This window comes from Patiria miniata, unplaced genomic scaffold (genome assembly GCF_015706575.1).
Source record: "Patiria miniata isolate m_02_andy unplaced genomic scaffold, ASM1570657v1 HiC_scaffold_9, whole genome shotgun sequence".
NCBI lineage: Eukaryota > Metazoa > Echinodermata > Asteroidea > Valvatida > Asterinidae > Patiria > Patiria miniata.
In genome coordinates this window covers 27,100,362-27,113,957 of record NW_024037076.1, presented here as the reverse complement: position 1 = coordinate 27,113,957, position 13,596 = coordinate 27,100,362, and the positions used below count along the sequence as shown (strand labels likewise).

General features: G+C 40.2%; 1 protein-coding gene across 6 annotated transcripts in view; it reads left to right on the top strand.

The window, feature by feature from the left end:
- The window catches only part of LOC119721031 (cGMP-specific 3',5'-cyclic phosphodiesterase-like), a 108,095-nt gene that overhangs the window by 43,578 nt on the left and 50,921 nt on the right, over nt 1-13,596 (top strand). For 5 of the 6 annotated variants that reach the window (XM_038190902.1, XM_038190900.1, XM_038190901.1 and 2 more), the window contains exon 5: nt 5,820-5,924. The exons of the other annotated variant lie outside the window; for it this stretch is intronic. In XM_038190902.1, coding sequence (XP_038046830.1) covers nt 5,820-5,924 — 105 coding nt within the window. The remainder of the gene's footprint in view (nt 1-5,819; nt 5,925-13,596) is intronic. 6 annotated transcript variants of the gene reach the window in all.

Sequence of the window (13,596 nt, the reverse complement as noted above, 5' to 3'; positions counted from 1 at the left end):
AGAGGATAATGAAGCAGAGCTAGGTGGAGCGTAAAAGCAGGGACGGGGGATAAACAGGACAGGGTGATGAAAAGAGAGATGAACGACGGGAACAGAGCGAAAAGACTGCAGATAATTATGATGATGAGGCGTCAAGAGACAGGAGTTTGAGCCGGGGATGAACTGAGGGCCAGCCAGCGATGAAATGCCAATGAATAGTTGAGGGAAAGATGATGACAGAAAGAGCCAGGGATAGCCAGGGATATGAGTCTCATTCAGGCAGAGCCGATGACAGAATTCCCCAGATGGAGCCACATGAATAGCGGGGAATTTTCATATTTTTTTTGGAGGAGCCCGCCGGCGATTATGTTATTTTCGGAGTGGCTCAGTAATTGTCCGGGGCACGGGGAGAGGGAGTTTTTTTTGGGAAATGATGCCCAATCTCAACGTTGTTTGCGGACAATCTGTAGAGATCTGTGGGGTAGGATTAGTTTGGAGGCGCTCTAGGATATGACTTCCCCTGAGTATTTTGAAGCTGACAAGTACTGCACTTCATAACCAGTTTCCAACGCTTTGGGAGCTCTACTAGGTGTAGCTGTAACCACCTTGTACCTTGTTGTGTGATGTACACACGTACACCTGTGTGTGTTTGTGGTGACGTTAATCAAACAGGCCTTGGTGACAAGTGCAAAGATTAGATGGTGATCTTAATGCAAAGATTAGATCAGCATTTTTTTATAAAAGCCACTTTTTGTTGTCTTTTTTTTTTTATAGAAGCGATTTGTAGACACTGTTTACAGTTTATCTCACACAGATATACCCAGTTGTACACATCTTTGTACAAATTTGTGCAACAAAAGCAAGAATTTGGATTTTTTTTTATTATATCAGAGGGGGGGGGGAGGGGGGGTTTAAGTAATATTATGGTCGTGATTGTTTGCCACAGTCACGGAATGATCATCAGTTATGTATTGCTGTCTGGCGGTTGCGCCACACAGACTCCAGCAGCTAATTAAGGTTGACTGAGTAACTCAATTGCTGAGCAGCCTCCCTGATCATCGGGTCCTGTTAACGACAACTCAAGATTCAGGTCGTCGTCGATTTGTGAAATTTTTTTCTTTCCCACTTTTTATTCGTGCCATTATGGACATGTGACCAGAATTGTTAATTTGCTGGCAGGGGCAACAAAAAAACAAACCTCAAACGATTGACGTCAACTGTGGCCCCTGGAGGGCTAAATGGAGGCAGAATCAGTCAAGCGGTCAGAATACATTGTAAGTGATAAAAGAAGATGTGAATAATTGACGTTTTTCTTCAAACCGAAAAAAAAAAACAATTGAAAGAATTAATCAAAAGAAGACCTGACCATGGGCTGTACATTGAATTGCTTGTTGTAAAGTAGAAATTGTGATCGTATTCCTACAAAAGAGAAAAAGGACAAAATTCACAGCGAAAGTTTTATTATTTGTAATTCAAAGGTGACGATGATGTTTCACACCATCCTATTAAACCTCATTTATAGGGGGGGGGGGGGGGGGGGGGGTGGCAGTACTCCCAAACCTTTACAGAATGAGATTTGGGTCAATTTGATTTAACCCAGGAGCACCTGTGGTACATTGTATTACATTGTATTACATTGTATTACATTGTATTACATTGTATTTAATTTATTCTCTGAAGAATCCAGAAAACCATCAGTACAGTGCTCTGAAGGTTTTGAGCCCTACAGTAAGTAATCATCAGGACAGTTTCAAGTGGTATGCAGGGACTGATGCCTAAATAGGAAATCGATGATTACTATGACAAATTTTAGGATCAGATTCCTTGTAATATTGACTTGTATAAGATGCCGCTGCTGCGGTATATTGTTTCATGTACATGTGCAGTGAAATGAACACAGTAGACATGCAGGGTAAATCAGAAATGACCTTTATCAGATTAGGAGGCAGGGATTAGTTTATCTGAGTTACATGCAACAAGGTTTGTTTATGTGCGACACTTTAATCTGCTATTTAAACTGATCAAATGAAGATCACTTAGAAACATTGCCTTGTTGATTGAGAGTCGAAGGATACAAAGTAGGTTGTCACTGTGGAACATTACCCCCCCCCCCCTATCAAAAAAAGAAAACACGAAACAAGCACAAAAAATTTGCACAATTGATGTAGTTGAACTGAAAAATAATTATGCATATCTTCAGACGAAAGGATATTCAAAAGGCTGCCAGGGTTAAATACTGTACTTTGTGACAGGCTCGAGCTAATGAGTTCTGCATGATGGGTGCAGATTACAATTTACATTCATTGATGAGATAAGGATGATTAATTCATGATGGTCAGACCATGGAGCAATTGATGGTCGGGCCGTGTCAGGGGAGAAGTGCAGAGATGCCATGCACTTTTTTTTTCCAGTGAATTGATGGACAACTAATTGCCCAGTGTGGTAGTAATTGAGGTTAATGATTAGTATTGTACTATGAAGCACTTGATTGGGTGAACAGGGAGACTCAATGGTCCCATACAAAGTGATGTGTGGTGGCTTCCTAAGTGCTATCATACATGTACCACTTGGATTACTCTCCTTATGTAAAAGCTCAGCTACTTCAGAGTAATATAGTTTACAGTTCAGATAGACCTGTTTACATTGAAGATTACTGTGAATGGCTTAAGGCACAAAGGGCCCTGATAGGTGACAGCTTATACAGCTCGAGTAACTGTTTACAGTTACCTTTTTCAGAGTTAATCAGGGCATTTAGATAAAGGAGGCAGATCTTTTCCACAGAGCCCACGGATTAGAAGTGCAGTGCTTATAGTTGAATTGATTGTTGATTTATATAAGTGGAGATTACATGTAATATGGGCACCAGTACTTATAGGTAAATGGGTTCCGTTCCAAGCAGCTTAGCAAGGTTTTTCAGGCTTTCAGGAGGAGCAGCTGAGGAAACAGTATTGCTTTATATATGCTTGTGTGCTAAGCAAGAGAGAAGAAAATATATATTTTTGTAATGCTGAGAACTACCGGTAGGCCCTACTTACTGGCAGGATAGTAGGCAAATACTAGATACACATCAAGTACATTTTAATATACCGGTACCGGTACCGGTACCTCATTTGAAATTCAGCTTGTAACTTATGTTTGTTATTGCTTTTAGCTGTGTTAGGAGTAGGGTCAAGCCAAATTTCACCTCAACGACATCTGGCTCCCACTCCTCCAGACTGATGGGTCTCCTATACCCTAGGTCCGCTGCTATTACCTAAGACTAATGGGTCTCCTATACCCTAGGTCCTCCCTCTACTGAGACTGCAACCCTACTGTTCCACTTCAGTGGGCACCAAGCTTGCTCTAGGATCCCAGCTACTTGGCATCCACACAGGATGCAACTTCACACTTCATCAATTTCACTGTTGCTACTAATAAGTGTTTACTTTCTTAGAGTTTAGGCACTCTCCTGAAGACGGTCAGAGCATACTGACCGGAACGTCGAGTTTACGTGTATACCTCTGGTTCTTTTCAGAACCATTCTCTTTAGTTGAGAAATTATTCGCACATGGTGTTTCCGCAAACCTTTCTTTCATAAGCCAAGTTATGTTAGTATCAGAGTTATTATTACGTGAAATGGTACACGAGGGAGACATTCCCCTGGGGTTGTGCACAAAGTTTTTCCACCTTTATTGACCCCAATTTCCCCTTAACCTACCCCACAAATGTTGGTATATTTATGTTTTGGACCACGAGCAATCGATCTACAAATTTTTTCTTCAAATTTCTTACGATTGATGCTGATTGGTAATCGAACTCTTCTGATAATGAGTAGTAAGTTTCTTTTTATATTCAGTTAAGCAACTGTTCATGACAGAAGTGTTATTGTTTTAGCAACTTGGGTTTATCTTTTATAACCCCCTTTCCTCTGAACTTTATTTGCGGGAAAGTTTGTTTCTGTTTGATTTTTTGGTTGTTAGTGGGTTTTTTTTAAAGGAAGGGAAAATAAAGTTTAATTTCTATCGACATCATCAACATCCTTGGAAAGCTGCTGTTCCATAAAATTTGGAACACCAAAATTTCCGTCTGGAGAGTGTTGACTCTTGTTTTAAGAATGGGGTTGCATTAAACTTTAAATGGTTTTGCATTGAACTGTGAGTGACTGCTGAAGAGTGTACGTGTATGTTGTTTAGTAGTTGGTTGAGAATCACGGTAGAATGACAGCATATATGTACATGTGTACACGGCCTTCTCATGTTGTCATTGTGGTATACAGTGTGTCGTATAGTACCGGTAGACAGTCATTTGGAATGAGCACATTGCACATTGCACCATGCACCATGCCAGTGTTGCACTAGCCATAGCAGCCAAAATCACCATCACCAGTCATCACTTGAATGTACATGTTAATAGAAATTATGATTTAAAAAAAAAAAAAAAAAAAAACCATCCCAAACTGTCAGCGGTGGAAAAAACCCAAATCCAGCAAATTCAGGAAAAAAAGCCAAAAAAACCCAACTTGATTTCTGTCAGTTGTGCAGATTATTGGTACACGTATGATGGCTGCTATGGGCATGCCACCTTGGTAATGTGTTTTGGGCAGTATTTAAAACCAACTTATTTTAATAATTCTTACCCCAGACAAATTTGGAGTGGTTTTTTGTTTTCTTCATGATCTGAATTCAAATCACATTTCTTCTTTTTGTCCTACCTGTACACATTTTATTCCTTTAGATTTGTTTCGTAATGCTGAAAGACAATCACCTTGGATTTAGAGATTTTATTTTTTCATTTCTTGAAAACACTGTGCTCTCTGCAAGTTTCACGAAGCAGATAATGCAGTTTTGACAGAAAAAAAAGAAATGATAAACAATTGTCCCTTTCTCGGAGCAGAGTAATTTCTAGCCCATTTCCAGACAAACGCACTCACAGTTACACTCGGCTTGATCTATGCACCTTCTTCTGTCTCTTCTTTTCTCTCTTTCCCTCATCCATGTCACTCACCCCTCCCCCGCCCCCCTCCTCCCCCACCCTCCCCCCTCCCCACTTTACCCTTCCCCACTTCACCCTTCCCCATATCAATGTTTTGTCCTTCTTGGTGCATCTTTTCATCATTGTTCTTTGTCATGGTGTCTACTTATCCATTGAATGTGGATTCATTGTTGTATGCCCAAATTGGTATGCCACTCTCTGTTTGTCCGTACTTTTTGCCAATGTCACCGTTGTACCTTAACATTACCCTATCGTTACAAAATCGTTTTCCTGTCTTGTTATTATTCCGTGTTGACACTTGAAAAAACAAATTTCAACCTTGAATTCCCTGCCTTCTCGTAAACCTCCAAAACCCGTTCACTGTTCCTTCTTGTTCCGTCCATTATGTTTTCTTTCTATCTTTCACATGATCTTGATCAACAATCCCTAAAATTTGTTTTAACCACAACACTCGTTGATTCCTTGATCTTTTCTCGTGTGTGTTCCCTTCGTTCTTCAAATTCACTTCGTTCTTCAAATTCGTCTGCTGATGACCCCTTTGTTAATGATTGTCCCTGCACCACATGCTTCCTTCCCCCTGTTTCTGTTCGAATGTGAACCGTTTCCACATTTGTACCTATGTCATGCCCCCCCCCCTTCCCCACGCACCTCACTCCTTTTGTGTCTCTATGTGCATCATTCTCAACTTTATTTGTCTATTGTCCCTACTCTATTTGTCCATTTGTCGTGTACCTCCCAACCCCGTTTGTCTCTCTATGTGCGTCATCCGGATCCCCACCCCTGTTTTTCTCCCACCATTCACATATCACTTTCCCCCACCCGTGTGGTTTGTTCCCCTTGTGTTTCACTGCACTCTCTTTGATGTGCAGGCCTTTATGAGCGAGCTGAGCGAGCTCAGTCAATCCACTGGTACGCTGAAGGCGTTGGAATCACCGACCGCTGTCAAAAGCAATGCCGATTTGGACTTGACCAAGGTAACGTAATTCACTGCCGCATGCTTGATCTCAAGTCTGGAGACTTTAACCCTTTACCGTTCCCCTCTTCATATAATGATCCCGGTGTTCAAGAGGTTGTCATAAAAATCGGTTGCAGTTAGACCCTTGCTCCGAGGTCCGTATCTGTGCATTACCAAAAGTACATTAAACTGATATCATGAAATTTGGTAAAGTCACAGAGCAAGTTCAATTCAGTGACTTAGTTCAAAGTTTCTGGTTTTCCCTTTACATTTGCATAGTGCAGAAAAAAAGGGGTAAATCCCCTTGTAACCAGTTTGCGTCGGGGGCCATGTTATCGCGCACTGGCTGTTTTTATATGCAGGCACGGCTGACGGGTTAAAATGTCAAGCGTGCCTGGACTCACCTTTGGGTGACGTCTAAACGCGCTAATCCCTTGTGTCTTTTGTACACACACACAAAGTCTGTGTTGTCTGTGGAGGCAGTCTGTGTGATGATCTTGAATTGGCCGCTGTGCATGGCGTATTGTTCTACAATTTACGCTCTGTTGCTCACCCCTCGGTGTTGAAAATTATGGGGTTTCGGCAAGAAATATCATACAAATACTGTTGAAATTACTCTTGCGAATCAGTATTTGTGGTGTTTGGCTGTATATCAGAAGTTGGCTGCTACATTTTGCCTTTTGCGAAAATTGGAATTTTTCGGCAAAAATATTCCCGGCGCGAACTGGTTAAGAAAAAGGTAAAGAAAAAATGTAAGCTGTTAAATCACGCACTGAAATTTCCAGGCTTGAAACTGTCAATTTTTTTCTCTTATTTTTAGTTATTTTCCCCCTTATAATCCAGTTCCGATTTCATTATTCTATGGTCACCCATTATGCTTGCTTTACTGCATTTCAATTTTGTTTGATAAGCCTTTGATACTCATTTCATTATTCATGATTGTTTTATTTGCATGTAGGCAAGCATTAGCAACCGATGCATGTGTTTTTCTTTCTTTATGTATTTTTCCTTTTTTTTTATAATTTGGAATATGATTATGATTGAAATTTTCTTGTGAACGGCGTGTTTCTACTAATCTGCATGAATAATTCAACATGTTTGTATAGTGTTCTGACAAATTTTAATAAAAATTTTGCCTGTGAAATCAATTGACCTATCGCGGTTTGCGAGTTAGCCAAGCCACTTAGACAACCTTATGATATTTTTGTACGTAAATTTTGTTTGTCTCACATTTTGCGCGTTCCGCGTCCATTTGTATACAATTGGACAATATTTCACAAGATGCGTTGATGTTATTCTACCGCGATAGGTTTATTGTCAACCAGAATTTGTTTTTGGTTTCCAAATTTTTGGGAGGTTGTTTTTGATGAAATCTTGAAATGACTTCAAATACAAAAGTTTTATTTAATTTATCCCGTCTTATTGATAAAATCCACCTTGCCTGTCAAAAGAAAACCCATTTTTTTTGTTAGTTATTATAATAATGTATAGAATACCTAAAGTTGATCTTTATGTCCAATATACCCGGTACATTTGTCTGTCATTGCTTCCCTAATAAAGGTATGTCATGTCTTCTTTTTTTTTTTGGTGTGAGAATGTGAGAAACAGATGCTGAATGGAGGAGAGTCTTTAATACCAGTGAGATTGCGACTGGCCAGACATTATTGACAGTGCCATACATTTCTTAATTTTTTTTTCTTCCACGCTGGACGTGTTCCATCACCAGACAAGACAAAATCGCAAGACGCCGCCAAGCCATTCATGGCAAAAGAAAAAAAAAATCACTTCACGCCTGTTAATTGCCACATTCATCACACGCACATGGCGACCGAACCATCTGATTTCTAATGTGCCAGATTTATATTATGCCATTATTCATTTCAGCGATGATGTTTAATTCGTTTTTATAAAAAAAATATTGCAATTTGTTGTTGGAATCGTTTAAATTTTGAAGTTACAGCAGGAGAGGCCGTTGACTACCATGGAAATCCTGTTTTGGAACCGTGGGTTGGTTTGTTCTTTATGAAAGGCACATGTTTCTAACGTTATTTTATTCTGGAAAAGGTTGATTAATGCTTGATGTTCCTAATTTTTAAAAGATCTTAAAAAAATGTATTTTTAACAAACTGTGGCGATTTGGATGCATGGGTGTTTCTCCCGGGTTAACTTGTTTTTTTTTAAATTTGTCTTCATCAAACTTACAACGATTTACTAATTCCCAGCTTGTTCTGTTGCTGTGAAAATTAACATTTTATTGCATTCTCTCTGCGACCTCATCTAATCCGAGCATATCTGAATGTCATGTTTTGTGGTACGTGGATTTTGACTTTTACTCTCAGCATTTCGAAATCTTTTTTGTCCTCTCATCTTGAAATTTGGTTACCACAATTCTATAAATCCACTTATTTTTATTTATTCACTTCTGGTCATGCGTGAATGCTTAAAGATTCACAAAACGCAGACACGCGATACCTGTGCCATTTGACTCTGATTTGAGAGGTAGTTGAATTTCGAGGGGGGGGGGGGGGTAGAGGAGGTGGTTGCACAGCTAAACCCATCCCGACTTTGGTTTCGTTTCTTCACGTGACTTGGCAAATTAATTAAATCACTTGGGCCATCTCGCCAGGAGTGCCAAATAAATGACTTGTCAGCACCAGCGCTGTAATCTGCCCCTGCATTCCTGGAGGCCTCTCACATTGCTTGGCCCTCTTACATCTCATGGACATGGAGCATCCTTATGTCACTGTGCTACCTGCTTGAAATCGTCTCGTGTACAGAACTGAGATTTGAAGCCGACTTTAACAAACAGACAGACTGATTGAATATTAAATTTTGACTCTACGTGTATAATCCAAATCATTTTTTTTTTTTTTTTTTTTGGCGACCTGCTCTTTGGGAATGGGTCATCAACTTACCCATTTGTTTCTTATGAAATTAAAATTCTTATGCTGAAAAGTTTCCAAAAATATTCCAAAACCTTTCGTACATAAACAATTAGTTTGTTACTGAAGGGGATTTGGTTAATGGTGCACATTTAAAAAAATTATATATTTTTAGGCATCTTTGCAACAAGGAGGCATTAAACATAAAAACACTTTTTGAAAGACAGTTAACTTCTCAAATTCTAAATGGGTACTGGATTGTGACGTAAGAAGTTTACTTGGGACAGTATTTAAACCAGAAATCGATAGGTCATTTAATTGTTCAAATCGCATTCCAAATCCAATGAGAATATCTGCGTAAGAAGTTTGCCAAAATAGTCTTCGTCCTGACAGTAGTCTTCAGAAAATATTAATTTGAATGGAAGACACTAATGGAATTATGATAAAGAAGTTCATATTTCGCTTACGTTTAGACTAATAACTAATTACAGCCATTTTTTGTGCAGATGACAATATAATGTTGGGCACAGTTAAATTTTACCCATGTCACGAGACATGCAATGTATGAGAGAAATTGTTCATGCATCGACTAATATATGTTACCCTGGTAGAAAACACATATTGTCACCACTGCTGTACCAGCCTTGAATTTTTAACAACCCCTACATTAATAATTCAAAGGGAATCAAGATTTGTACACGTTCGTGTATAATTACGCTCGGCTATCACATTTGCTTTCAGACGACTACTGTAAAGAATAGACCAGTGCTGAAGCTAACAAATTTAGCAGGAATGCTTGTCTGTTGCCTGGAAACAAACAAACAATTGGGGAAAACTGCATCGCCACCAATTTGACATTTTACTTGCAGGAAGTTGAGATAATTGATCAAGGAAATGTCATTATAAGCAGTAGCAAGTTTTTTTTTCTGACACTATCATGCGACATTATTTTAGTAGTGAAGATTGCAGATCATGAACTCTACATACACTACACATTGCTTTATTAGCAAAATACGATTTGATAACGTCATGGTATTGAACACTGAAGTCGTGGTCTGGGGCTTAGCACTGCAGAGCAATTTTGTTTCTGTTGTATTAAAGTTTACATCAAGCAAACCCCCATAAACACAGCTACATTGTAATTTCCAGTCTTTAATTTGTGCAAACATCGCTCAGGCTCCGATGGCAAATTTGTCCAACGCTGAGTTTACCGAGTTCTGTTGACACATTATAATTACACACATTAATCAAAAACTTACCATGGCCTTGACAGAAAGATCATAATGTGAAAACTTGACCCTTGGTGTTGGCACAACGTTTACACAATCATTAAAGTAAATGTGTTCTGGTGGAAAAGTGTTGAACGTAAAAGTTCATTCAGCCACTTCAGCTTGCTTTATCATTATGAAAGTTAAACAGTTTTTCACACAATGACATTGGTTCAAACAAAGGATGATGATCACAAATTGAAAATTGATACTATTGAAGGTACAGTCCATCAATTGTAATTTGTGCATTATGTTTGTTTGAAGCAACAAAAGTGCTCAAGGGTGCTGAACAACCTGATGAAGTTTCAGCTCACTGAATGCTTTGTATTCTGAGAAAACAATATTCTAGGATCTCGATTTCAAATGAAAGGTTGCTGAGTCATGTTTTGAATTGGGCCTGAATTCAGCATCCGAGACACGTTCTCACTGAGCCGATTGCAGCTACGCGATGTTGCACACTGAACCGATGAATTATAGCAACCGCGCACACGTGTGCGTCGTGTCAACGCTTGTGCCCGCTTCGCCAAATTAAAAATGAACTACTAACAGAATTTTCGAAGAATGCATCTTTATTAGACGCATCCTTGGAAAGGCCCTCTTTCATTGATTTCTTTAAATGACAGCTGGCCAGAAAGAATAATTTCACAGGGAGTTTAGTCCCATTACTATCTTTCAATGAAGTATGCTTTTCAACAATAATTACGCCAGTTACTTTTTTTTTAATAGCTGCAAATGATGGACTGTACGTTTAAAATGGAAAAATCACTGTTTTCTATGAATGACAAGTAGGTCTTCCCATTTAGCCCACGTCTTAATTCTTAATGCATGAGAAACTAATAAGAACAGAATAATAAGAAGTTGGGTGATAAACTAATTATTCTTCTATGTGTTCTCAGTTCATTTCAACTTGTTTTGGGGTGCTGGTAGCTTTGTATTTTTGAAAACAAACGCCTTAAATGAACCCTAATTTTATGCCACATTCTGTCGTGACTATTAAACTAGACTCTACTTGCCTCCGAGCAAGCAAACCATAACATTGCTTCTTTGCAACAATTACACATGAGCCTCCCCGGTACAGATTTCAGAACCCGCTTCTTAGATGAATTGAGCGGGTGCATGCCCTGTCCTCCTCAGGCCCGGAGTGAACCAACTCCGCCGCAAAGGCGCGGCATGGAGAGCCAGGAAATGAATATGTGACACAGTAACCCCCCCCCCCTCCCCTTCCTCCCTTGCCAAGCCCAGGGGACTGAAAGTAGGCTAGTTGATAGCCTGGTGCTTAACACCAGTGCACTAGTATTAGGAACACCACAAGCGCCCCCCCCCCCTCCTTGTTTGTCCAACTCACTTTACACAAAGGGGAGTTTTAATATCCGCGGCAGGGATGTCGATACTGATTTTTTTCCTTTCCAGTGGCAGAATCAGTAAGAAAATATGGGAAGAGGGGGGTGGGGAGGAGGCTTAAGGCATAACAGTGAATCAGTGCACCGACCGAGCGGGGTACCACCTTAAGAATTTATCAAGTTACCGACCAAACCCAATACCCCGAGCGGCACAATCGACCCGACTCCAAAATGTAATTATTGTCGTTCCTCGAAAGATGTTCTCTTGATCATCCCCATCTTCAGGGGGCGGAGGAGGGAATCAAAGATTTGAACAAGTACACAATGATCGGGCCTATCTTGATGAGCATAAGCAAAGGCTAGTCTATTTGCATTATGTGGTTTAAAGGTACGCCTAGGATCATTTGCTCTTTGAGCACTTTTTGTTTTGTTTGAAGCAACAGAATTGCTAAAAATCTTAAGCTGGGTGCAAAACAACTAACCTTTTCAAGTTTAAGCTCAGTGGCGATACTCATTGCCTGCGCCCCCCCCCCCTTTTCAAAAGTACATGTACCTTCAATGATTGTTACATGTATCTTCTATTCATAAATACCTAAGACAGTTTACCCATTTCTATTGGTCAAGAGCCCGTCACGTGACGGGTTTTAAATGGTTGATAAAGACCGTTGCTGGCTGGTCTTAAACACTTTTCCATTGTCACATGAAATTTGGACTCCTACAAAATCCAATGCCAGTACCGCTTTATTGGTTGAACGTTCACACTCCTCATGTAGGCATGCGTTCTGCGCCACATCAGGCAGGACGTGAACGCAAATATCCTGTTTACGTCTTCTCGTGAGAGGGCCGTACCAAAGCATAGCTAGAGGGGCGTTTCGAAAAACACGAAGTAAAATTGTTGAAGAAAATCGTTAAAAATTTATATTTTTTTGACTTGTTTTGACTTTTGGACCGAATAGATTTGAATTTTTGACCGAAAAGGTATTTTTGAGTGGGAATAGATATGTGCATGGCCGGTATTAGTCTGGATGCTGATAATGACCCGAGCCGAAATCAGCATCCAGACTCCAACCGGTATTAAGCATAGTGTTGAATACCGGCCCAGCACATAATTTATTCCCTTATTCGAATCTGGCGGACTAATTTCCCAGGGCAGCCCTACCGGTATCTTTTCTTTGAGCAAAATTTTTCTCGTAAAATCTGAAGGTACCGGTACATTTATGGGTAATTACCATTTTTCTTTACATAATGTGCCGTTAATTGAAACATGCAATGCTGTGCTGGTAAAATTATCACATTAGGATGGCCTGCATTGCCTTGATCACGTCATTCATTGCTTGTATACAAACTACATAGATTCATCATTCATTGCAAAACCAAGGCAGTGTCCCCTGTTGGTGTTCTTGTCTATTCAGTATTCAGCGGTTTCACTCATGATAGTGCACCACACCCAAAACAACATATGCGGTACATGCAAATACGCATCTGTGTACAGACGTTCATGTATCGGTAGTGCAGTTTTTATGTGACAGGCACTCGACCGATTGCCCTTTCCTACCAGACTAAACTATCGTGATCACAGTATAATTCACACAGCATGTGCAAAGAAAAAAAACGTGGAGGTGGCAAAATATAAAACTCACACACCGCACCCTGGGTGCCGCAAAGCAGTGGGAAAATCGTCATCACAGCCGCTGGATGCGGCCAGATGGAGGAATAGGATATTGCGGCAAATTTCTGGTAATAGACGTTGGAATGCTAAGGCGTTTGAAAACAAATACCGCGCAGGCTATTTCCGGGAGAAGAGATTGTACAACCAGTCTACCCCATGTTCAATGATTAAGGCTACTACCAGTAGTCAAAAACAGCCAGTACCTCCGAATTACCCCTAGCTTTGTGCAAATTTTCCGCCGTGATCCCTCTTGTAGATTCACTCCTGTCCTGATCAAGGGCTGATCCAGGGGGGGCCAACTGGGGCCATGCCCCACCCCCCCCCCCCCAAAAAAAACACGCACCCATTTTTGTTTTTTAAGTGACAATGCAATAAAGGCAGGCACTGCGTACACCACCATCTTTTCCTCAAAAAAAAATTAGTTAAAGTGGTCAGAAATTGCCTCAGATCGCACCACAGAGCATCTAGAATCCAAACTTTTTGGGGACCAAAATTTGTTGGGCCCCCAAAAAATAGTGTTCTGGATCCGCCC